This window comes from Petaurus breviceps, unplaced genomic scaffold (assembly GCF_028583685.1).
Source record: "Petaurus breviceps papuanus isolate PSGF00001 unplaced genomic scaffold, PetGlider_PUasm1.0 90603, whole genome shotgun sequence".
Lineage (NCBI taxonomy): Eukaryota > Metazoa > Chordata > Mammalia > Diprotodontia > Petauridae > Petaurus > Petaurus breviceps.
Genome location: NW_027187284.1, coordinates 850,334 through 877,316, shown reverse-complemented (window position 1 = coordinate 877,316; position 26,983 = coordinate 850,334). Strand labels below are relative to the sequence as shown.

Here is a 26,983-nt window from a genome sequence, read left to right as displayed (position 1 = left end):
TTATTTCTATTCATCTGGTCAATTTCTCATTCCACATAATTGTTATTGAAAAGAAAGTATTTATGATAAAGAATTTTTTTTCTGGTTGGATAAGCAAAATCATTTTGAAAACTGAAATATCAAAGCAAACTATCAAAATTGAACTATTAATTAAAATGAAATCTTTGGATTGTCCTATGTGTGATATTTTTAAATACATATTTGGTTGAGAAACATTAATAATATAAATAATAGCTTGTCTGCTATAGTTACTATTTAATTAAAATAAATATTTTCTCAAAGTGAGTGGTTTAATTCTAGCTCTATTCCTTACATTCTTCTTTTTTTTTTCCCCCTCAAAAAATGTTTTAGCTCCTGGTCAAACTGTTACTGTGGTTACGCAAACTCTGGTTACTAAGGAAACTACCATCTCCAAACTAGAAATGCCGTCTTCCTTGCTGTTGGAGGTACCAGCCCTAGCTGACTTCAACAAGGCGTGGACAGAGCTCACTGACTGGCTTTCCTTGCTTGATCGTGTGATAAAAACCCAGAGGGTGATGGTGGGTGATCTGGAAGACATCAATGACATGATCATCAAACAGAAGGTATGAAGAATAAAACATAAGAACCTGACGCAGATATGCTGCTGCTGTTGTTATTGCTGTTGTTGCTGTTTCTCTCCAAGTTAATGACAGGAACAGGACTGGTCACTATTGTGGATTATATACTGTAGGTTTTTAGTCAGCTTTCCCTGTCAACCATCTCTTTCAGTTCCTCCCCAGACACTTCAACTCATTACTCTCTTTCTAGCCAGTCTTAATGTACTCAGAAGAAAAAATAAGAATAATTCTAATATTAGCTAAAGCAACACAAAATTAGGAAGGCATATGTCAAAGAGGAGGGAAATAGCGTTTCCAAGCACATCTAGCTGGATAGAGTTCAGTAAAACAAACGTGAGGGTTTTTTCTGCTTAAATGATGCCAAATGACCCATTTGAAGTTTTTGCTTTTAAATGTTGTTTAGGTATCATATAGTTATAGTGAATTCCCAAACCAGATGTAAACAATCTAGGGCTTACCCACTAGCTTGCTTTATTGATGGTACTTTTTTTTTTCTTTCCATTGCTAAGGATAATTGAGAGTTGGATATAAATATAAAAGAGGGAAATTACTTAAATTGTGACTTATTTGAATTACTCTAGATTCAGAGATTTGAATTTATACAGCAATAATGTCTTCCCAAAAAGAGATTCATAAATATTATATTTCTCAGACTTATAGAACTGATTTTTTTCCCAGAATTACTGTTAAAAAGAAATGTAAGAAAATTATGATGGTGGTATTCATATATTTAAAATAAATATACAATATATCTTTTATAATCTTAAGTGCTTAGGTAAAGTATTTCTGAAAGCCTTTATGTTGTCATTATCCTGCCCATAAAGATCTCAAGCCCATTAAAGGAGAAAGCAAAAAGTTGTATTGAAATATTGAACTGTTGCTGAACTGTTCCCTGAAAACAAAAGGTGCAAAAAATCTAGAAATGGTACCAAAGAATGTAAAAAAAAAATAGTCAGCAATTATATAGCAGTAAAAGTGATTTGATAGTATGCATACTTTAATTAGATCCCAAATAAAAGATTTAAGTGTTTTTCTAATCACTCAAGTATTCATAAACAAAATTTTAGTAGTGTCACGATTTTTTCTGGTATAAATAAGCTGTCACCCAAGTAATGGAAAAATCCTAACTTTATTATTCCATCAAAATTCATATGATAGCACTAGAGGGGAGGAATTGTATATTACTTCATTAACCTAATTAATTTTATTACATCACTAAAATTATTATTTTGTAAATATTCACATTTATGTTAGTGTAAATTATCCTAGGGTTTTAATATACATTTTCATACATATGTTTCATTTCTAGGAGAAATGTAACATATTACACAAAAGAAATTATATATATATATATATATATATATATATATATATCAGTCACTAAATATTAAGCACCTTCTATGTGCCAAGCACTCTACCAGCCACTGAGGACAGAAAGGATAAAATGAAATTGTCCCTGACCTCAAGAAGTTTATATTCTAGTAGGTGTAAATAACATTTATACAGATAAGGCAATATAAAATAAGGACCAAGTGAAAATGAAGTTTTGGCAGAGGGAGAAGTACCAACAGTTTGGAGCACTCCTGATGATGCTTGAACTGAGCTCTGAAGGAGCTAAAGGATTCTCAAAGGTGGCAAGCATGAGAGGAAAGATTGTGCAAAGCTTGAAGAAAAGAGGTGGAATGCTATGTATGAGGACCAACAAGTAAGCTGTTTTGGATGAAACGTTGAGTGTGTGAAGACGAGTGATGTATAAGAGCCCCGGAAAAGTAGGCTGGTGTCAGATTTGAAGGGTTTTAAATACCAAGCAGGAGTCTGTATTTCCTCAGGACATTTTTAGATGGGGAGGGACTTGGTCATATTTGTACTTTAAGAGTATACATTGGCATCTGGGTGGAGGATGGATTTGACAGGGGAGAGATTTCAGGGAGGAAACTGATCAAGAAACTAATAGTAATAGTCCAGATGAGAGGTAAGGATGGCCTATAATAGGATGATTATATGAGTGAAAATAGGTGGAGCTAAAATCAAAATTTTTGTGGAAAGAGCACTGGATTTAGAGCTGGAGAATCTGGGTTCAAACCCTGACTTAGCCGTTAACGTATTTGATCTTGGGCAAATCATTTCAGTTCTCTGATCTTAAGCTTTTAACCTTTAATATGAGATATTTAGGTTAGATGACCTCTAAGGAACTTCTAGATCTAAGCCTTTGACTCTTCATTTGAATTTGAGTTAGAAAAAGGAAGAATCCTGGATGGTTCCAGGAGACAAACCAAGATGACAGAAAGGCTGATAAGGCCTGCCGCAGCAACAGGGGGATTAGGAAATGGAGTGAGTTTTGGGGGAGAGGATAATGGGTTCTCATTTTTTCTTTTTTCTTTTTTTTGGTCTTTATTGATAATGGGTTCTCTTATGGATATGGTAACTATCCTGGAGTCAGGAAGTTCAAATCCAGCCTCAGATATTTACTAACTGTGTGGCCCTGGACAAGTCATTTAATCTCTTCCTCAGTTTTCTCCTCTATAAAATGGGGCAATATGTGTACCTACTTCCCAGGTCATTGAGAAGATCAAATGAAATAATATTTGTAAAGCACTTAGCATAGTTCCAGGTGCATAGTAAGTGCTTTATAAATGTTATTATTATTAGAAGCAGCAGGTAGCTCAGTGGTGAGAGCACACACGGTCTACAGCCAGAAGACCCAAGTTCAAATGTGACCTCAGCTTACTATCTGTCTGACCCTGGGCACATCACTTCGCCTCTGTTTGCCTTAATCCATTGAAGAAGGAAATGACAAATCATTCCAGAATCTTTGCCAAGAACACCCCATGGACAAGTATTGGCATGCTATAGTCCACAGGGTCACAAAGAGTCAAAGACAACTGCACAACAGTATTACTATTATGATCCAACAAAGGACAGTGAGAAGGGGTCAGGTAGGAAGAGAAGCAAGAGAGCTTCATCACAAAATCTCAGAGAGGAAAGAATATCCAGGAGAAGAGAGTGGTCAAGAGCATCAAATTTTGCAAAAAGGTCAAGAGGAATAAGAACTGTAAAAAGGCCATTGGATTTGTTAAGTAAAAGATCATTGGTACTTTAGAGAGAGCAGTTTCAATTTAGTGATAGTGTCACAAGTCAGATTTCAAGAGTTTAAGACATGAGTGAAAGCAGAGTATTATTAAAAATATGAAGACATAATTGTAGTAAGAGATAAAAATAGAAGATAAATTCTACCTGATCACATTTCTTTCTCCTAGAAGAGTTACTCAATGACAAAGTAGGGGAGAGATACTTTTGAAAAATAATATAATTTATTTTGTAAAGTATACAGTATAAATACTGTTATATATGTCTGTACCCATCCATAAAGATTTTCAAAAATATCTCTCCCCTGCATTGTCATCTAAATTTTAAGGCTGACCCTGAATGTATTCAACAAACAAAGCTAGCTCAAATCACATACACACCTAGGCATCTGGATGGAGCAGTGATTAGGACACTGGACCTTATCTCAGGAAAACATGGGTTCAGAAGTGACCTCAAATCCTTAGCAACTGTGGCCAGTCACAACCTCATTTTTCTTGTCTGTAAAATGGATATAATGGTATTATCTACCTACCAGGGAAGCTGTGAGTATAAAATGAGAATACATGTAAAATTCTTTACAATTCTTCAAGCAAAATATAAATTGCGGCTACTATTATGACTTCCAAATCCTGGGAGGTCCTCATTTCCTTTTCTGCGATTTTTTTTATTGTTGTAAGTGAATTTTCCATCTTTTCCCACCCCCTACCCCTATTCTCCATAAGATATTTCAATAGTATGATTAGTAATTGCATCTTGCATTTTTATAATGCGTTAGGCTTTGGAAAGTATGCATTACACCTAGTTGATTTTCAAAACAATTTGGCTTTTATATTTATTATATAAATGAAGCACAGCAAGTTTCTGGTGCCAAGAAACACAGGGACAAGACAACAATCCAGGTTTCCTGATTGGTAGTGCTCATTATACCATGCTGCTGCCTCCTTAGAGACACCAAGACTGTAATGATTTCTAAATTATTTTAGTGGTTGGCATGAAACCCCCAGTCTCCCTTCTTTCTTGCTAGGTAGTAAGAATACTAACTAGCATTTACATAGCACTTTTTGTCATTTCATTTGATCCTCACAATGACCCTTTGAAGTCAGGATGCTATATTTATTCCTATTTTATGGATAAGGAAGCGGAAGGTTAAAGAGGTTAAATAATTTGGTCATTGTCACGTACATAGTAAGTGTTAAAGGCAGAATTTGAACTCAGGTCTTCCTGATTCCTAAATCTGTGTTCTATCCACTACTGTGCCTAGCTGCCTCCCATGTTATTTCCCAAATTCCTCAGTGTATAGTAGTGCCAGGTCCAAATCCCTTCTTTCATATTAAACCTTCACTTCTGGGCAAGTCATTCCCTCAGTCAATAAAATCGTCTTATTAACAACTAAAATTCACATTTCTATAGTGCTTTAAGGCTTACAAGAGTCTTCTTTAGACTCACTTTCAACAGCAACCAGTGCAGATATTGGCTCCATTTTACAGATGAGGAAACCGAAACTCAGGTGATTCGCCTATGCTCAAACAAAGCTAGAATATGACCATAGTGCTAGTTCAAAGCTCTTTCTACTCTACTCCATTAAAGTGTTCATGAGAAGGTAGGGAGAACAAGAGGGGTATAGAATAGTGGGTTTTATTTATTGCTGTTGTTCAGGAGGATAACCAAAAACAAATGGCTCTGTGTGTATTATGTATATATAACCAATATATAAATGTGTATATACATACATATACAACACATACATATATAATATATGCATGTATGTGTGTGCATGTATATATAAACACATATGTTTATATATTATATATACATTATATTATATTTATTATATATAATTGCCTTATATATTAATATATAATTATATATACACTATATTTATACATACACATATGTGTATATGTGTATGTGTGTGTGTAACAGTAATCCTTCGACATTCTTGACCTTCTCACAGGTTGAGCACAAAAACCCTGTAAATGTGAAAAATTGGGAACAACTTTGAGACCCACCCTAAACCTTTAATTTTAATAATTTGATCATATTTATTTAACTCAAAAAAACAGTAAAACAACAGACTGGACCCATAAAAAGGTTGTAGTTTCTACCAAAGAGAGTTTAGTATCTCACACACTATGCAGAGTCTTTAAAACTACTGGTGTAGCAGCAGCAACTGCTTCAGAGATTTACTTCTACAAAAAAATTCAATATCCAAGGATCACTGCAGGAGAAAATCACTTGACTGAATCTGGAAGGTAGAGAGATACAGAGGAGGAGGCTTTCCCAAAGAAATTGTGTAGCCTATAGTTGTTTAGCACACTGAAACTTTTAACAAAATTTAGCTGTTTATAATAAATTAATGTATATATGCTTATGGTAGTAAGTGATAAAATAGATTAATAATATACAGTTTTTATGCATTTATGACTTTTTTTAGTCGTCTTTACCTGTGCCGGTCTGTGATTTTTCTCAGTATGTACCAAAGCTCAAAAAATTTCCATTTAATTATCAATGGTCAACCTGCAAATGACCAAAACTGAGAATGTGAAGACCACAGATATTAAAGGATGACTTATACACACATGTATATGTATACATAATAAACACCCATATGTTATATGTATACACATATATTTAAGTTAATTTCTAGCTGAAATTATGCTTTGAAATAATGATAATAGCATTTTACATTTTCAAAACCCTTTCCACATGCTATCATTTGGTCCCAATAACAACCATGTGAGAAAAATGCTATTATTATCCCTATTTTACATAAAAGGAAACTGAGGAACAGAGAAAGCTTAAGTGATTTGCCAAGAGTCACCTAATTTGAAGGTTTCTGGGATAAAATTTGAACTAGTCTTTCTGACTCAAAATCCACCACTCTATCCTGAATCATGTAGACTCTTCATAATGAATATGAGGTTAATCCAACATAAAATATTTTATTTTATTTAGGTTTCGAAAATTGACACCAAAACTTAAGCCATTCCTAAAAAGTTATAAATGTATCACTTGTGTATTTGGTGCTTAATTCAACTATTTGTTGGTTGTGATAAATTGATTGAAATCTGATAAGGAAACATCATTCTTAACAGAAAGAAGAGTACAAATAAATGTTCCCTGACTCCTTAGATTACATTACCACAGCTTCTACAAGGTACCTGAACCTTATCTAAATTAGCCAGGGGTGTAATCAGTAATTGTGTTCATGAAAAACTTATTTCTTCTGTTCTCGAATGGTATTCAAGCTTCAGGCATCCTATGACTGAAAGATTGCCCCCAGAAAACCTTTTTAGGGTATAAGGACATGACATTTAAACAAATCACCCTCTATAATCACCCTTGAAATCTTTCATTTCAAAGGATTATATATATATATATATATATATACATATGCAGTTAAAAGTTTCTTTTCTCTTCAAAAAGAATTCTTACTTTTAGAAAATGAAAAGACAATACCTTTTTTTTTGCCTTTTTTTTTTGAAGGGCAATAGAGGTTAGGTGACTTGCCCAACATCACACAGCCAGTTTTTGTGTTGTGTCTGAGGCCAGATTTAAACTCAGGTCCTCCTAACTCCAGGGCCAGTGCTTTATTCACTGCACCACCTAGCCATTTATATGACAATACCATTTTATATGAGTTATTTTACTCAGTGAAATATATTAAGAACCTAAAGAGGAATTTTTTCTATGCAATATCTCAAGACTTTCTTGAGTATGGAAAGAGAAAAAATACTACCTCTAGGCTTTGTATAAGACTAAGGGTGTTATTCTCAGAGCAGGGGTCTCCAAGATAATCCCCCCACACACACACCTCATTGCTGAAAATGTTTTTACTATGCACATTCAATATGTATATATGTAGCTTTGTCTAAGTCATATATTTGTCTTACTGTACTAACAATCACATACATATACAATTTTAAAGTAGAAGCTAAAAAGTCATGAAGTATGGGGAACAAATCGAGATACATTTTCAGACACAGAGAGCATGAAGATTTGTTTTATTCAACTATACTTATTTGCTACAATGGAGGGTTGCTTTCATTTTTTTTTTAATGGAACAGGTTGAGAGAAGAAAGAGGGGGATAAGTGATAGGTATGCCAAAAAAAATTCTAAAAGGAAAGTCATTGTAATATTTTTTTTCGAGTTCAGAAAAGTTCAGGAGGCAAACAAGGTCAGGTTTAAAACCAAAATTGAGTTTATTATATTCTTTTTAAAATACATGGTTTCAGATATAATCCTTTCTGTTCTGTGTATTTGGAATTGCTTATATTTGATAATGTCTGTTAAGCTCCAAAACATTAAGTAAAAAAGAGGGGATGAGGGGCAGCCAGGTAGCACAGCGAGTAAGAGTACCGGCTCCAGTGTTGGGATGACCTGGGGATCGAATCTGGGCTCAGACACTTAGCACCCACCCAGAAACACCTCGCTGTGTAACCTTGAGCAAGTTACTTAACCCCAATTGCTTAGGGGCGGCCAGGTGGCTCAGTGAGTAAGAGCACCAGCCCCAGTGTTGGGACTGGCCATGTAACCTTGAGCAAATTACTTAACCCCGATTGCTTTAAAAAAAAAAAAAGAGGGGATGAGAAAAATATTAAATAATAATTACTCCTAGATTCAATAGGGATCCACTGAATTTTGTTGGATAGAGGCAAAGCATGATTAGACCTGTTTTAGGGGAAAAAAAAACACTTTGGCAACTTTGTGGGGAATGGATTGGAGAAAAAGGAGATTTGAGGCACGGGAAGCAATTAAGAGGCTTTTGCCTTGTGCAGGCAGGAGGTGATGAGGGTCTTGTCTAGCTGGGGGATAGAGGTAAGCAATACCATGGAGGTAGATATGACAAGATTTAGCCATTGGTTAAATAGAATGAGGGAGAGTCTGGAGTTGAAAATAACATTGGATTTGTGAACCTGGGTGAGTGGAAGAATGGTGGTGCCTGAATTTGGAAAGTTTTGAGGAAGAGTTTATGTTTCAGGGAAAAGGTAATAAAATAAGGTCTACAATAAATGTTGCAGTGACTCACTCTGTCTTACTCAAAAGGAAAAGGGTAAAGTAGGCACTTTTAGTTATGGTTACTACTCCCAACAAAAAAAATCAGCCCTCTAAGGGGATACACCAACACCCATAAGGTGATCTATTCTAGGTGATCAAGGAGAGAGCAAGAAGATGTATTGCAGTGGGGTAATTTTCCCAGTGACTTTTGCTTTTGATGCCTAAGTAAATCATTTAGGATACAACTGCTCTGTGAGGCTACTATAAGTCTCCAAACTTATGAGTATTAGAGAACATAGGTTGGTGTGGTTGTGTTGGAGTCTAGCTGCATGATTGACTTTCTTAGGGAGAGTGGGATAGAACCCAGTTTTTCACCTTCCAACTGACTAATCTCACACTCCTTAGTGTCAGGCTATGACCCAAATTTTGTAGACTATAGTTCTAGAATGAATGGGCTATCCTTTCCCTAACATCTCTATCTAATGAAATTCTTCAAACTCTTCCTGCATTCTAGAATTCAGATTTGAATATATACAAATTGCTTCTTTAAAAAAAAGACCTGAAATTTACAATTAAATTACCTCTTATAGGTTTAAAGTTAGCACTTTAGCAATTGTTTATTTCCTCATAGACCTTATACCTGAAATCCAGGTAATTGCCACCAATTTCTATTTGAATATGGTTATGTTAACAAACCAACTTTACCTTCATAGGGTATGGACATTTGAAATTTTAAAAGGAATGTAACATGCAATCTGAAAAAGCATACTTTAAAAAAAATAATAAACTTGTAAAAGAAAAGACCAGTGATGTCAGCAAATTATCAGTAACTATCTGATCACTTTAAAGGTGGGCAAAATTTTGAGCCAGATTTAAAGGAATGTAAGTATGTAAGTAAAACTTTGTGTTTTGCCATTAAACTTTCAGATTTGCCAGTCATTGTCTGACATGAATTTTATAGATGTTGGAAAATTCACTAGCTTTGTTATGAGGCCAATATTAGTCATTTCTTTAGCAAATGAACATTATCTGTGACTGCTTTCTGTTCATCTCTGGAAAAAAAAAAAAAACTTGGTCATCTTATTCTACACTCCTGTCAGTTCACTATATTGTTGGGGGGGTGTGTGCGTGTGCATGTGTGTGTGTGTGTGTGCGTGTGCATGTGTGTTTTAACCTTTTTAAATAAGAAAGAACTGTTCTAGATACCTTTATCTTTTAGTCAGAAAAGAGAGTCATAAACTACTCTATATGTCTGCAAAGTCACAATTCCTTTAACTTTTCTTTTTTTTTTCATTACTTCTTTCTATTTTCTCACCAATCTTTAAAGCTCAGACTTGGTAATTTTCACCAAAATATTAAAGACTGTCATTTAATCAGTTCAGCACATTTTAGTTCATTCCTTCCACTTTTTAAAGATGGTATCCTTTCTGTTCTCTTCCTTTAAAATACATCTTAAAAAAATTTTAACACACACCAAGTAGAAAAGTTTTCAGAGAATGTTTTCTCACACTCTAATGGGTCTTGATAAAATTTATTAGTGGGAATTTTAAGTATCTTGTTAGGACAGTGGAAGGGAGGGGTGGATTTTTTTTTAATCATACATTCAGCATACTTTAAATTATACCTAGTAGGCAGCTGCCTACTCTCATAGCCTTAGGAAATTCTGATTCATAGAAATGACACATACCATATTGTGATGTGATACTTCTCTGCTTGTTTCTCTCTTTCCATCACTGTCTTTAAAAAAGAAATCAGATTAAATCTAAATGTGGGAGAATCAAATTATCCAACCACCCCCTTATTATATAAAGAAGATATGGGTTCTACCTACACAATACCAAATAGCTGAGTAATCCTGCAAAATCAAATTACCTAAATATATAGGGTTCTGTTTCACCTACAAAATAAAGAATATCTAGATATTTGGAAACAGTGAAATAATCAGCTAAATTTTCCATTTATCTCTTTTTATATTAGAATCATGCAGCCTAATATTCCTCTATTTCTAGTCCTAGTTTCTGTGCATGTAAAGCAGGTTTTCTAGTGATCAATTGTTACTTTTCCTTTGAAAAGGTCTCTGCAGATAAAAATAACCCCATTCTCCAAACTGACTGCCACTTATTGAAATTCCACCTTTCAAAAATAACTATTTTCTGTTAAAACAGTAAATCTTCATTGAAATGAAAATACCTGGAGAAGTATAAAAATAGTATGTTTTTATGAACAATTAATATTCTTAAAATTGGCTATTACTCATAGTAGGAATTACTTTACCAGATTTCTTTCTAAGAGAACAGCCAACTCCAGAGAGCCTGCACTATATACAGTGGGTACATGAATGGAGATAACCAATAAAGGACATTATGGAAATCAAAAACGAAACTTGTCAATGGCTTGTTGGTAAATGTTTAACAACTGACTTTCCAATAAAAAATAATGTACAAATGACACATTTGTAAGTTCAATCTGTATTGTTAACATTTTCTTCATCACTTTCTTAAGTTTAGATAATTAACAAAATGATAAATCAAGTCCTAATTTGCAGCATTCTTTATTTGCAAGCTGTAAATGCTCATTCATACTGAAATTTTAGCAATCAGTTCTCAGGGGCCAGTCCCAGTTGACTTGAGCATACTCATTAGGTCAATTTCAAATTTTGCCTGATGTTCTTAAACCTATGACGGAATTCTCCTAGGGAATAAATACACCAAGTACAACTTCTGTTATATCTAGGACAATGATCTCAAAACATGAATTCATTCTGAGATTCCTTTCCATTATTTTTTTCAATTTACCCTGAGGTTTGTGTGATTAACTATGGAGCTTAGAAGCTAGAAAAATTGAGAAAAGGAGAACATCATTTCTTGTGACATTTTGAAAGGAAAGTAAACTGATATGTTTTTTTCAGTTCATTCTACATCAAGAGAAAAAAAATTAAAAGAAAACCTAACATTCATGAAAATCATATATTGGCCATTAACTTATTAATAATTTTTATTGAACCTATTTTTGTCAGTGGATGATACCTCAAAATTAATTAGCTTTCAATAATAATAAATTATAAAAGCAAAATACAATTTGACAGTAATATAGTTGCGATGGTTTTTTTTCCCACCAAAAACAACAACAACAACAACAAACCAACATGGACAAATGAGCTGAAATATCAAGTAATCAGTTGTGATTTATTCTTTTTTCTCAAAAAAATGTGTTTTATAAATAATTCTGTTCCTCATATTGTCTTATATTTCTTACAAGTTAAAGTAAATATAAATAACTACTCTTCTAAATATGGCTTCCATCTCTCTTTAATACTGCATATTGGGGAAGAAGGAATGTAAATTGCTAACTAATCACACTGACACCCATAAACTTCCAAAGAAAAATGAAACTGTGATATTGCTTTGCTTAGATCAGTGATTAAGGTAATAAGAAAAGTTGTCGAAATTGAAGGCACATCAATCAATTTGAATCATAGAATCATAACTCTAGAGCTGAAAGGAACCCCAGAGGCCATTTAGTCTGACCTCATTTTATAAGGAAAAGTGATTTGCTGAAGGTCATACAGGTAGTGAGTATAATAGTTTTTCATTGTGATTCTTTCGACATACTCTTCTCTCCAAGGTGCAGACTTTCTCAAGTAGTACTATTAACTAGGTAAAAATTTTATTAAGCACTTTCTGTGTACCAGGTACTTTGATATGCACTGATTTTACAAAGAAAAAACATGACAATCATTTCCTTCAATGGAGGTATTTCAAGTCAGTCATTTTTCAGTCATGTCTGACTCTTCATGACCCCATTTGGGGTTTTCTTGACAGAGGTACTAGAGTGGTTTGCCATTGCCTTCTCCAGTTCATTTTATAGATGAGGAAATTGAGGCAAACAAAGTTAAGTGATTTGCCCAGGGTCACACAGCTTTTAAGTCTGAGGCTGGATTTGAACTTAGGAAGATGAGTCTTCCTGACTTCAGGTCCAGCACTCTATCTACTGTGCCACCTAGTTGCCCAGAATTCAGGTTCAAATCCAAGCTGGCATTTCTTAGCTACATAATCTTAGACAAGCCATTTAATTTCTCTCAATATCTATTTTTCATCTGTAAAATGATGGTGAAATACTCGGGCAGTTAGATGGTGCAATGAATAGAATGCCTGGAGTCAAGAAGACCTAAATTCTAATCTGACATAGCTATGTGACCCTGGACAAGTATTTAACCCTGTTTGTCTCAGTTTCCTCATCTATAAAATGAGCTGGAGAAGGAAATGGACAACGGCTCTAATATCTTTGCTAAGAAAACCCTCAAAAGGGATCATGAAGAGTCATATAGGACTAAAAATTACTAAACAGCAACAACAAATACCTGTAGACTGTATCTCAGAATTCTTCCAAAGCACAAATGGAACAAAATAAATGAAGCACTTTGAATTTTGTAAAATGCTTTATCAGCTTTAGTCATTATTCGTCAACAAGTCTATCTCAATGCATATTAAGTATATCCAAGTCACAATTATTTCATCTGAATTTTTAAAAATAAACATCACAACATTTTAAGCATTGGTGAAAACTAATATTGAGTATCAGTGTATACATGTCCATACTAAAGATATCATACTTGTACCGGCAAACAAGACATTGCTGTTCCACAAATGTCAAGAGATAATGTTATACTTTCTTCTCTCTTTAACCAATCTATTCTCCCTCACTAAATAGGATTCTGACCATTACACATAAGTTTCTGTGACAGGCAAATGTGATGCTAATAAATGACAAATCAAGACTATTATGGCAGTCATCTTCAGGAGCCAGGAAGATCAGGGTTTAAATCTGGTCTCTGACACATGTTGTTTGTGTACCCCTTGGCAAATCACTTAACCTCTTAGTGCCCACAAGCAACCTTCTTATTGCGTATTAGGGTAGTTGATGATATACATTGGTAAAAACAAGCAAATAAATAAAAGTTTAATCAGTGGGAACAGCTCAGATTTCTTTTTTTAAGGCAAATTGCATAATGTAGCACTTTAACAGTTTTAAGTGACTTACATCAATTGATACTAACAATAAATATGTGGAGTAATGAAATACACCCATTTTACAGGTAAATAAATAGGGTCTAAAAGGTGAGATGTGTGGCCTAAGGTCAATGTTGTAAGTTAATGATAGAACTAGAATAAAGAAGAAAAATCTCTCCTTTCAGTTCAGTGCTTTTTCCAATGAACCACACTAAGCCAGACTAGCATTGTTATTCTAATACTGTTTTCACCCTGAAATTAGAAATGAGCTGATGTTTCTGTTTTTCAGCTATAAATATTCCAAAATATGTTGGAGTATTTTTAAACATACTTTTCCTTCTTAGATGATCTAAGACAAACAATATTTAATCACAAAGATCCACAGGGAATGCTTTGTTTTGATGCATGAGTAAGCCTCTTACCTTCTCTTCTTCTACAATTTTGGGCCATATTTTTCTGTAAATCCTTTAGAGGATCAACCCAACACACATGTGTCCTTCATTTTGCTTTTTGGGTATCTCAGCAGCCACACAAAGATCCAAGCACTTGAGGGTTATTCAAATTAGAAAGATAATTTCTTCAACACTTAAATGGGCATTTGCTCTAGATTCAGTCTTCCATATGATTTTCACAGATGGTTATGTGGACATTTCTGTATTGCACACCTTTAACTTTTCTCCCTGCTCAGATTCAACAGAAGTCCCTTACCCTATTATTTTAAAGTAAATGATAAAAGAGTCACTCTTTAAAGCAAATATTAATTTTACATGATTGGATGGAGCTACATGTTGGCAATCTTAATAATTATCCTTGGTGAAAAATGATGGACACTTGAAAAACTGATTAACCATGAGAGCTATTTTTACAGAAGAAATAAATAGAAACTTCAAATCTGATGTGAATCACCAATAACAAAGGAGGGACTTGCTGTTATTGTTTTTCTTCATCCTTGCCAGGTAATGAATAAGACTAGAATGGGGAGATTCTTTTATGCTATTGTTTTCCAAATATGTCAGGAAATGTAGATTTTTCTGATAGATGATGGCTTTCAAATAGATAGAGAGTTCACACACTTTGATAAGACTGAGTTTTTAGTCTAAATGACTCTAATTATAGTTTGGTATATTAGAGAGAGCACTAGGTTTGGAGCCAGGCAGCCCTAGGTTCAAGTTCCACTTTAGACAGGTCTCTAATACTTCATGACTATGTAACCACGGATAAATCCTCTCATCTTTCTAAGCCACAGTATCCTCATGTGTAAAATGATGGTATATGAAATTCAATGACCTCTAAGGTCCTTTCCTGCTCTGTATCAATGATCCTTTGTACAAAGCCAGTACCTCTAATTTTGTACATGAAACACTCTTATTTATCCAGGAAATTGATTTTTTCCTCCCTAAGAAGTCATTTTGATTGTATAACATCAATGTTTAGTTGAAATGTTTTCATTTTTTTCTATTTTCACTTTTTTTTCCAATTACAGGTAAAAAGAATTTTTTACATTTATTTTTAAATTGAGTTCCAAATTTTTTTCCTCCCCTCCCTCTTCATTGATAAGGTAAACAATTTGACATGGGTTTTACATGTGCAGTCATGCAAAATTTATTTCCATATAGTCTTTTTTGTGAAAGAAAGCACAGGACAAAAGAAAAACCAAGAAATATAAAGAAAGTTAAAAAATAATATGTTTCAATCTGCATTTAGACTCCATCAGTTCTTTCTTTGGAGGTGGGTAGCATTTTTCATCATAAGTTCTTTTAAATGGATAACTTGTCCCGAACAGTGGTTGCCTTCACCTTCTCTTAGAATGCCAGATAAACAACCTAAGACTGTGAAGTAAATGTGGAATAAATACTAAGGTAGAGATCCCTGGAGGATAAGAGATCCTCTTATAAGTATAAAGAAACACTCCTTCCTCTCAATTTTGCCTTCATAAATATATAGAAAGAAAATAAAATTAGATTACATTATGATTCCTTCCTTCCTTCTTTTCTCCCGCCCTCCTTCCTCAAATACCTAAAAACAGTGGAACAGAAATGTTTGCTTTTTAATATACAGCAGGAGTCCTTAACTTGTGCTCATAGATAGATTTCAGAGGGTCCATGAACTTGAATGAGGAAAAAAATGCATCATTATTTTCACTAACCTTTAAGCAAAATTTAACATTTCCTTCATTTATAAATGTAAGAGATAAAATATCATTCTGAAAATGGATATATAAACATCATTAGACTTCCAAAAAGTTCCATGAAACCAGAACATTTAAGAACCTCTGATAATGATTTAAGAATAGTATGCCCATAAATTAGCTCTTCTTCTCTGCTTAAACACACACACACACACACACACACAATATAGATCCCCTGTTTTATAATAATGATAATAGCTAACATGTTTATAGCACCTACTATGTTCTAGGCACTGTGCTAAGTGCATTACAAAATGTTTTTATTGATCATCACAACAGCCCTGAGACATAAGCATTGTTATTATCCCCATCTTACATATGAGGAAATGCAGGCAAATAGAGGTTGAGTGACTCGCCCAGGGTTACACAACTAGTGAGTGTCTAAGGAATTGAACTCAGGTCTTCCTGACTGTAGATCCTGTGCTCTAACCTCTGTGTCACTGTAGTGCCAATGCAATATTTACAGTACCCACAATCACAGTAAAGACAGTGACTATAAATATCACATGGTGCTCTATCACAAAATATAACAAACTCTCCACATAGAGGACAGAAGCAAAGCATTTATTTAGATACCAGAAAACTAAATCCCAAAACCAGTAAGCTGATTTCATCATAGTAGTAAAGAAGTTAACATGTCATAAAAACACAGAGAGCCACAGCATCCTTTAGCCTTTCCACAAACCAATATAAGATCAATATTTACTCACAAACCTCTCTATCTTCTTGCCTGAGCATCCTCTCTCTTCCACCATTTCTCTAGCTCTGACTCCCAGCTTCCTGTGAGCTCTGCTCTGCCTTTTAGCAAACTCCTCCCACCACAGGCTCCATGTGACTACATCCAGCCAATTAGGGGGCAGAGTTTATCTTCAAAGCAGGGAAGCTTCCTGTGGGTTCTGCTCCACCCTAGCAAACTCCTCCCATCACAGGCTCCATGTGATTACATTCAGCCTATTAGGGGGCAGAGTTTACTTTCAAAGCAGGGAAGGTCTTCAAATTCCCCTATTAAGGGACAGGGAAGATCTTCAAATTCCCATTCTCTTTACTGCCATATATTGTAGTTCATTAGAATCATTTATTTATTTTAGTAAATAAAAATGGATTTGATTTATATAAGTATATTTGAATTCTATATCTTGGAATTCTACATCCATTTAATACTTGTGTTAATATTTTTTTTGCTTTTTTTTTTGGAGGGGGGGGGGGAAATAGGGCAATTGGGGTTAAGTGATTTGCCCAAGGTCACACAGCTAGTTTTGTGTTAAGTGTCTGAGGCCAGATTTGAACTCAGGTCCTCCTGACTCCAGCGCCAGTGCTCTCTTCACTGTGCCACCTAGCCATCCCCTTGTCTTAATATTTTAAGACTAACACTTTAAGGGTGGCTAGGTGGCACAGTGAATAGAGTGCCAGCCTTGGAGTCAGAAGGACCTGAGTTCAAATCTGCCTCAGACACTTGACACTCTTACTAGCCATGTGACCTTGGGAAAGTCACTTAACCCTAATTGCCCTGGCCCCTTCCAAAACAAAAAAGACAAGACATCAATAAAAATTTATTTTAAAAAAAAGGCTAACACTTTCAATAAGGCTTCAGAGCTTACTTAAGTTAAATGATTATGGTTTGCAATAGAACCACTAATAACAATGCAACTAAAGACTTTTATTCTCCATTGTAGAAATGTGATAGTATGCAGTTTTTCATTATGATAAGATGCATATATGTATATATATGTATATATATATATATATATGCGTGCATGCATGTATGATATATGTATTTTTTCCCCACAGGAATGTCTGAGGTTGCTAAGGGTGGTGATGGCAGGGCAGGGGCCAGGTGTGGGAGGAGAAGAGGTTTCTTTCCCTTTCCCTTGTTCCCACCATTAACCATGTTACTTTGAAACAGAAATATTTAACCAAGAGTACACATTGCATCTAGCAGGATATACTCCAGGCAGATAGATTTAGAAAGGCAGGCAGACTTTGAAGAAGCAAAGCCCTTCCAAGAGTAGAACCTCTAGTGGCAGAGAAAGGGACTATCAGTGAACTAAGAAGAGAGCTAACTTTGGTCATCTAAAATTGGGCTGCAGAGAGAACTATATCAGGAGAAAAAGGACTTCTGGGTCATGTAGTTCTGAATCTGGGAGTCACCTTGAAGTATAAGTGCTTTACATGTGGGCCTTACTACTTTTATACTCTATATCTACTTCTACTCTTCCCATAGCTTAGAAAATAAATCACAGGAATTTTGGAAGGGGAAGGGAAAAAGAAGGGAGATTTTTGTTTTGTTTTGTTTTTTGTTTTGCTATGCCATCTTACATGCCTTTGTTAACAGTGAATTCTGTCTATTTCCTAACTGTTGATGGTAAGCACACCAGTAGGAGCTGGTGAGCTCTCATGTTGAGTATAAAGACCCATATCATTAAAACCAGAACCCAAGTAGAATAGCCCTAGTAGACCATATCTTATGGGAATCCAGTTTTTGAGTGTGAATGCAAGTTGGGAGGGCTGCTCAAAGAGACAACCACATGAAAAACATTTCACAGAAAAAGGCAGATAATATGAATTCTTCTTAAAAAATAATAATTACTCTTTAAGGATCTGATTTTGCAAGTCAAACCATCATGACTATGAAGGAATAAAAAAAAAGGAACATATAAGTCTACCTAAAGACAGAGTAGTTTTCAAATGATCCATTACTAGGAGAAAAAAACATCAGCATGCTATTAAACCAACAAGAAAAAACATATGTTTACCATAGACCTACAATAGTTTAATATAATTAATTGATACTTTGTTGTAGTTTTCCATGTGATCAATGAAGTGCTATTGTTATCCTTGACACAAAGGCAATGTTAATATGGTAGATCTTCTTGCTGCTGTTGTTGTTCTTCCTTCATTTTTTAAGAGAACCAATGACATCACAGGGTGATATCTTGACTTGTGCCTGAATTAGATTTAAGTGAGGCAGAGTTGTGCAAAGTCAACCTCACTCTCTTTTCCTGAGTTATCAAAGTCCAGTGGTAGGACGAAGACAAGATGACTGGCAGTGGTCCAGGATGACATTGGCATCAGATCTTATTCTAAAGTTTTATGTTAATGGTTATCTTCCTTCTAGAATCATCAGGAATGTATGCCCTTAACTTTTTAAGTGTTTTTTTTACCCCTAGTTGAAGGGAAAAAATGAATGAACAAATGAATGGAAAAGCATATATTAAGTGCTTGAAAGGGACCCGTCACTATGCTAAATGCTTGTGATATGCAAAATCATAGTAGTCCTTGCCTTGAAGGGGTTTATATTTTAATAGAAGGACACAACAGGAAGCATAGGGGGATTTTTAGAAGGCTATGTTGTGGATGGAGCAACAGGAAAATTGATTTTTCCAGAAAGCATTGGTAATATCTATTTGATTACTATTCCTAGAAAAAGAGGTTGAATGGTGGGGTAGAGTAGGAATGATTTAGAGATGTCATATTTTAGGTGGCACAGCAAATTACCAAGATGAACCATAGACAGGTCTGGAACAGATGAGACATATTGGGCTTTCACCAATGGCCCCAGGATGAGAGAATGTCAAGCAAACTTCTTTACATAATGATTACATGGAAAGAAGGATTGGTTCCTATATGGGAAAATTAAGTAATCCCAGAATAAAACAAGGAAAGAAAATCTTCTTTGAAGGTGAAAGTTGATCCAAACTTGTGTCAAGAAGTTGGCAACAAGAAGAATGTAACAAAGATGTGAAGTAGAGAGATGAAACTTTGAATCATAGAGGTGAAATCTCTTCCTGTCCTAAAGAAGCACTATTGCAAGCTTCCAAAAAGAAAAGAAAGGAATAAAGAAACAAAGAAAAATGAAGGAAGGAAGGAAGGAAGGAAGGAAGGAAGGAAGGAAGGAAGGAAGGAAGGAAGGAAGGAAGGAAGGAAGGAAGGAAGGAGAGAGGAAAAGAGAGAGAAGATTTATGAATTCTAATGGGTTTGTGACTGGCCACAAGATGAAGGGACAAGTTGATAGTGACAGTTTGCTGAAGGTGATAGAAGTAGTCACAGAAATATATAATAACAGCTAAAGGTGATGTAAGTGGTCACAGGTTGTATTATCTTCTTGGAGAATACATATGAGATGTGACAAACCTACTAACCACTACACACTTTTGCTGACTCATCTAGGGATAGATGATGCAGGCAAACAAAAAAAAATTGAATACTGATGAGAAAAAATGGAAGTCACAGTTGTTACTTTCTTCTCTTCCATTTGAAGGTTATACCAGAGACAAGACGGTTACATAAATAGCATGGGAAAATAGGTTTTGGTTTTCTGTATCATGTCTTAGAATCTAGGTTTCCTGTTTCTAAATCCATCACTCTTAAGCTTAAATCAATGCAAATTACAAAACGGGCATAGTGGCCAGGGACCATTGTGGCAAGATTTAACGATACAGTAATCATGTAGATAATTCTTGACTTGCTTGGCTGATAATTTCATCATTTGAAAATAGATAAAATTACCATGTTTTCTCTCATAAGGTAAAGGAAACTGCTACTCTGGACTTAATTTAATTCTTACTAACAAAACACTGGTTGATGTGGTGGAAGCAATGAAAAATTTGGAATAAAGAGACCACATCTTTCTTAAAATTCATAATAGTACAGAAAGAGAATGATGCAGTCTTAAACATACCCTAGTCTTTAGGACAGCCCATTTCAACAAAATCAGAGAAAAGTTCAGTTTGAGGGCATGGTAAAAGATTCTGAGTGAATATAGTCAAAAGTGAAGAAGGACTCTCATAAATTAAGTTCTGATGATACAAGCATTTTTTTTTTCAATGAGGATGAGAATGGGAAGATACTTAAAGAATTTGATGTGGTTGCACTGGAAACTGTCTAATGAGCTCATTTTGCAAGATTTTGAGCAAAAGATGGCAAAAGGGATGAAACGAAGAAAACAAAATAGTGACACGGACATATAAGAATAGTGTCCTGAGAACTAAAACATAATAATAATAATTACTGATATTTGTATACTGTACTTGAAGGGTTACACAGTTCTTTACCGCATAATCTAATCTGATATTTACAACAGCCCTGTCAGGCAAGTTCTATAGCTGTTATAATCCTCATTTTATAGAGGAGGAAACTGAGGCCCATAGTGTCAGATATGAGATTTGAATTCATGTTTTTTTTTTCTGAATTCAAGTTCAGTAGTCATTTTCATTATATCATACAGTTGCTCAATGAATCAGTTAATGCTTTAAAATATGTACTAAGAACAATGAAAAGGAATTTTAAAGATAAATTTGGAACAAGAGCATTGGTGTGATGGATTTAGAGAGGAGTAAAAATCCTGGAACTTTGTGACCTTGAACAAGTCACTAAATATCTTTGGGCCTCAATTTTCTAATCTGTAGAATATAAAGGTAACCTTACTAACCTTTCCAACCCTAAATATTTGGGCCAATTTTTGTTAATGTAAATGAATCTCTATACCCTCATGTTTGATGCTGATGGCATAATAGTTACAAAGGAAACATTCAGCTTCTACATTGTTTCTGTCTTTATCAAAGGCAGTGATCTTCATAAAGAACATGGTTCAATGGATTTGGAACATAAGGAGAAAATACCTAAAAAACAGGAGTAAGAGACTACCAAGGCTTTGTGAAGATAAGAACCAGGCTGTCTTCAGCTGGGTGAAAAGTGGGTCTTGCCCCCCATAAGAAAGGGTACTGCCTTGGGCTGCTTCTTTATGTGGTAAAAGTTGTCAGTGGTAAACAATGCTTCCTTCATATTCCTCCCTCCTATTTCCTCGACCTTGATCTGTGCTACAATATCCCTGGCACCATACTTTGGTTCTTTTGTTCTCAGAACACATTTCTTGCCTAGCTCTCTGCCTTATTACTCATTCACTTTCTTGAACTGGGAGGCATGGTGGAAGGGATATTTTGTTCAAGCTCTTCCACCCTATTTCCAAGGTTGGTTGGTTGCTTCCTGCCCTCTTAACTCTGCTATTCCACAGTATTTACGAGCTATACTTTACCCCTACCCCCACTGGCAAGATGATGTAACAAATTAGCTGCTTCAAATTAATTCATATCTAAATCAACTATCCTACTACTCATATTTAAATCTGTATTCCAGAATACTGAAAGTGTTTGCTGATGCAATCACTAAACCACTGTCATTAACCTTTGAGAAATCATAGATAAAAGGGGGAAAAGCTAGAAGAGCAGAGATTAGCATCCCAATTAAAAAAAAAAAAAGATGGAAAACTATGACTGGATTAGTTTGTCTTTTATTCTTTGGCAAAATCCTGGAACATATTAAACAGTTTAAGAATACATAGAGCATCATGATCATAAGGAGTCTCTATGGGTTCGCTAAGACAAAGGCATGCTAGATAAATTCACTCCTTTTTGATGGATCATAAATCAGAACAGAAAATGGCTGTCCTGCTATACTGTTACAGAAAATTTCTGTAAAATTTCTATAGATTTCTATAAGGCATTTAGCAAAATTTCTCACATTGTCCTTGTGGAAAAAAACACAGGCTGGGTTTGAGTAGTTAAATGAGCATACTAAAACTGTGTCAATTATTATTATGAACTTAGATTGGAGGCTCTTTAGTCTCTCTTTAGGAGATTCTATATTCTTCTTTGCATTATTTCACATTTTGCTCTATGACTCAGAGACAGATAAGGTCCTTATCAAATTTGAGGATGACAAAAAGCTTTGAGGGTCCAATCAAGATAAGTCAATAACTATTTATTGAGAGCCTGTTCTCTTCCTGATACCACATTAAGCGTGGAGTTACAAAGAAGGGCAAAAAACAGACCCTGCCCTCAAAGAGCTCACAATCTAATGGGGGAGAGAGCATGTAAAAAACTTATGTACAAACAGTATATGACAGAATTATAGTTATAGCTAATATATTGCACAACAGAGTCAGAATCCCCAAAGATCTTGATAGACTGAAATAAAGGGCCAAAATTAACAACGTGAAGCTTAGCTGGGGGTGATTTTAAGTTCAAAATAAAAATAAACATTTAAACAAAAACTTAGTTGGAATAAATATACAGTCTTGAACATAAGATTCCAAAATCATCTATTCAAGTCCTAGAAGAGAGAAACAGTTTAACAGCATTTCACATGGAAAACTCATAGAGGCTTAACTTTAGTTTAGTCCTATTATGGATGCCAAATAATGGAGGGTAAGAACTATTTGTATTGATAGAAGCATGATATTCAGATCAGAGGAGCTAGTGTAGGTGACTGCTTGATGCTTCCATAACCTCAGGTATTAGAATGGTATAAATGACTGTCCCAACATAGGCAGGTAGACATGAGACGTAGAAAGGACAAAAGAAGGTTTATTTTTATTCTAAGGCTACATTTGTCAACAGAGGTCAAGGATATTTGTTGATAGTACTGATGCTGGATCAATTTCTTTTCTACTGAACTCCTAAACCTCCCCTTTTTTCTCCATGGAAAGAATACTCAAATGGTAGTAGGTACATCCCTGGAATGGTCCTGGAGAATCTTGCTGGTCTGATAAGCATTGTGGTCCCTTCTGTGAAGATCTTATACATCACATCTTAAACCTTTATTTGTGTAATGGATTCCTTTGGCAGTCTGGTAAAATCTATGGATTGTTTCTCAGAATATGTTTGTTTTCCTACCTACATAATGGAAGGAAATGCTGAATTTTAGTTAAAGCTAAGTAAAAATAAAGAGGGTTTTTTTTACAGACCCTCTGAAATCTTCTCATGAAAACTTAGGAGGGAGAGTGGGGGATATATATGGATTCCACATTAAGAAACTTTGTTTTGTAGTGTTATGGGAATGACAGGGACCAAATCACCAGTTTAAAAGTCTTCTGTTATACATCAGACAACAAAACTTTTATGTTCTAGCTTTAAAGGGCAACTTACTAGTTGGTAGCATCCCCTAATTTCCTCATGAATTCCTATATGGCCCCCAGTCTATTAAATCCACCCACCGTTTCAAAGTTTTATCTACATCACAGGACCTGCTCAAATCCAAACAATGTGTACTAGCCATAAGGGTGTCCTGACACAGGAAACAATAATCCCATAGTATTAAGCAGCGATCAAACACATTTGGGATATTGTATTTAGTTCTGGGCACAGCAGTTTAGTGGAGATTTTGATGGACCAGAGGGCTTGGAGGCTAGTGACTAGAATGGTAAGGGAATATAGAAATTTCGTCACATGAAGAATGACTGAAGGAATCTGAAGTGTTTACCTTGAAGAAAAGGAATAGCAAAATCACAATTTTCAAATATGTTTCAGAACTATCATGTGAAATAATAATACTAATACTGAGACAGTGCTGTAAAATTTTTAAAGTACTGAAGGTATCACTATATCACCTCACAGCTACCTATGAGATGGGTAATTCAGTCATTATTATTTTCATTTTACTGATATGAAAACAGATTCAGACAAGGAAATTTGCTTTCCTAAGAACTAGATAGTAGTATCAAAACCAAGATTAATTTATTTCATGAAGTTACATCCCAAGGGAAGAATTAAAAGAAAGATTATATAAGAAATTATTTTTAACAAAAATATCCAAAAATAATAAAAATATCTAAATCTCCAGATTTAGAACAGATTGTCATATTAGGTAATGTATTCCCCAGACATGAAAATCTTCAGGCAGGATAATAATAATAATAATAATAATAATATTGTTGAGGGAGATTGGGAAATCCTTTGTATTAATGGAGGAAAGTCATACTAGATATCTCAAAGGTTCTTTCCAACTTATTTTTAGTCTTTGATTTCATGGTAATTCCTTAATGCTAGGGTTTGATCGTAGAGGAAAAAGAGATGTCTTTTAAATAAAATGAGGTAATACAAGAAAAATACCTTTTTAAAAGTTAAAAGCACTATATAAATGATAGATATCCTTTTTGCCTTTTCTGTCACAATAATATTTGACTTTATAAGTCCTTGCTGGTATAACAAAATAATAATAATAATAATAGTGATAAGACTCCTCTATATGTTACAAATAAAGAGGCAACCTATGTTATAAATTCAATCAAGAATGAAATGCTGTTATGTGAGAACATCTTCCTGGCTTGTCAGGTTGTAATGGAGCATGGAATATACAGATTCAGAAATAGCCAAGCAATTAAAAAGATATGTAGCTCCTGGAGTCAGGAGGACCCAAGTTCGGTTCCGGCCTCAGACACTTAACACACACACACACACACACACACACACACACACACACACACAAACTAGCCATGTAACCTTGGGCAAGTTACTTAACCCCAATTGCCCTCCAAAAGGCAAGATAGATAGATAGATAGATAGATAGATAGATAGATAGATACATACATACATACATACATACATACATACATAGATACATACATACATACATACATACATACATACATAGATACATAGATAGATGATAGATAAGATAAAAAAGATATGTAGCTTTTCCCCACACAACATTGCTTAATGAAACTCTGAGACTTCATTGTGAAAAAAGTTTATTGTTTTCTTTTCTTGCAACTCATCTCAGTTTTTAATCTATTTAATAGACTCTAATTTGGGGTAATGGATTTTGTTGGGGAAGGAGAGGGTTTTGTTGGGAAGCCACAAAGCAGAAAAGAGTAAGAATTATTAGCTAGGGAAGCATCTTGTCATAGAGAGCTTTTTTCATTTTGATTTGGTCAGCAAGAGAATTAAACATTTATTTCTAGGCAGCTTGACAGAAATGTTCTGAGTACTTAAGCTAACTTGGGTAAGGGCAGTTGGACTTTCCTCATCTAGTTCTAAGGAAATACATGAAACAGTAAAATTAACCCACTAGTCTGACTTCTCTTGTTCTTTCAAATTCTTTTTTAAGGATAGGGGGATAGGGACTGAGCCTGTGATTTCATTATCATAAGGAACTCTTAGGTGAGGAGATTCCCTTTACTGATGAAAATCAGAATATTCTGTGTAGAGTCTTAGGAAATTTCAGAGTGCTTAAAAGGTATATGACTTGCCCAAAATTGCAAAGATAGGACTTGTCAGAGGTGAGAGTTGAACCCATCCTGGCTTTAAGGCCAGTTTTTTTAATCAACTACACGATGTTGCTTCTCATACCAATTTTAGTAGGTTCAAAGAATATTACTAGTTAGAAATATGTTACTTATATTATTATATAATATACATTCAGTCATGTCCAAACCTTTGTGACTCCATGGACCATAGTATCCATGAGTTTTTCTTGGCAAAGATATTGGAATGGTTTACCATTTCCTTCTCCACTAAAATATATATAGTTTCTGTCAAACATGATTTTGACTTTTAAATTACCTCATGTAGAAAATTTGAATCTTTAAAACTGATGCAAAACAGTCACAGTAAGAAGGAATCCCAACATTTTTTAAAAATGCAAAGTGGAGAATGGGACAGGAAGTAGCATAATAGGAAAAGTAGTTTCAGAAGCTACAAGAAAAAATGACCAAAAAAAATTCTATGCCAAGGTCATACTTCTGACTTTGATATTTTTACCTTTAAATGTTTACTTAAAAAGAACATTTTAAAATTATTCATCATATACAAATGCATCTTTTTGGTAATTTTTGCACAGGCTTTTAGGAGAATATTTATTTATTAGATTTATACAGCAACTTCTGTATAAAAAGCTCTAGGGTTTCCAGAATTGAGGAAACCAAGCAGGTGAACTGTGGGAACACAGGAAGGCAGCAGTAGGAGATGGTGAAAGTAGTCCTAATGAGGACCCCAGACTCTGATTTTTTTTGAGGCACTTCCAGCTAACAGATTTTTAAAAAGAGACTTCCAGAATCTCTGGGCTAGCATTTATAAAATAGCCCTTAGAATCTTGTTGCAGAGCTGATTTTGTTGGTGGGAAGGAAAGTAAGACAGTCAAGTGAAATCTAGTGGCAGAGCCCAAATCTAAGACCTAGGATCATAGGCCTGGAAGTGGAGGGAACCTCAGAGATTAATCCAGCTCCCTCAATTTTGCAGTTAAAGAAACTGAAACTAATAAGGTCTCCCAGGTATGCATTGAATACAGGTGTTCTGACTCCAAAGCCAATGCTGTTTTCACCCTACAT

General features: G+C 34.8%; 1 protein-coding gene across 10 annotated transcripts in view; it reads left to right on the top strand.

The window, feature by feature from the left end:
• Positions 1 to 26,983, top strand: part of DMD (dystrophin) — a 2,504,498-nt gene that overhangs the window by 1,763,781 nt on the left and 713,734 nt on the right. For all 10 annotated transcript variants that reach the window (XM_069063824.1, XM_069063827.1, XM_069063826.1 and 7 more), the window contains one exon: positions 352 to 584. In XM_069063824.1, the coding sequence (XP_068919925.1) occupies positions 352 to 584 (233 nt within the window). The remainder of the gene's footprint in view (positions 1 to 351; positions 585 to 26,983) is intronic.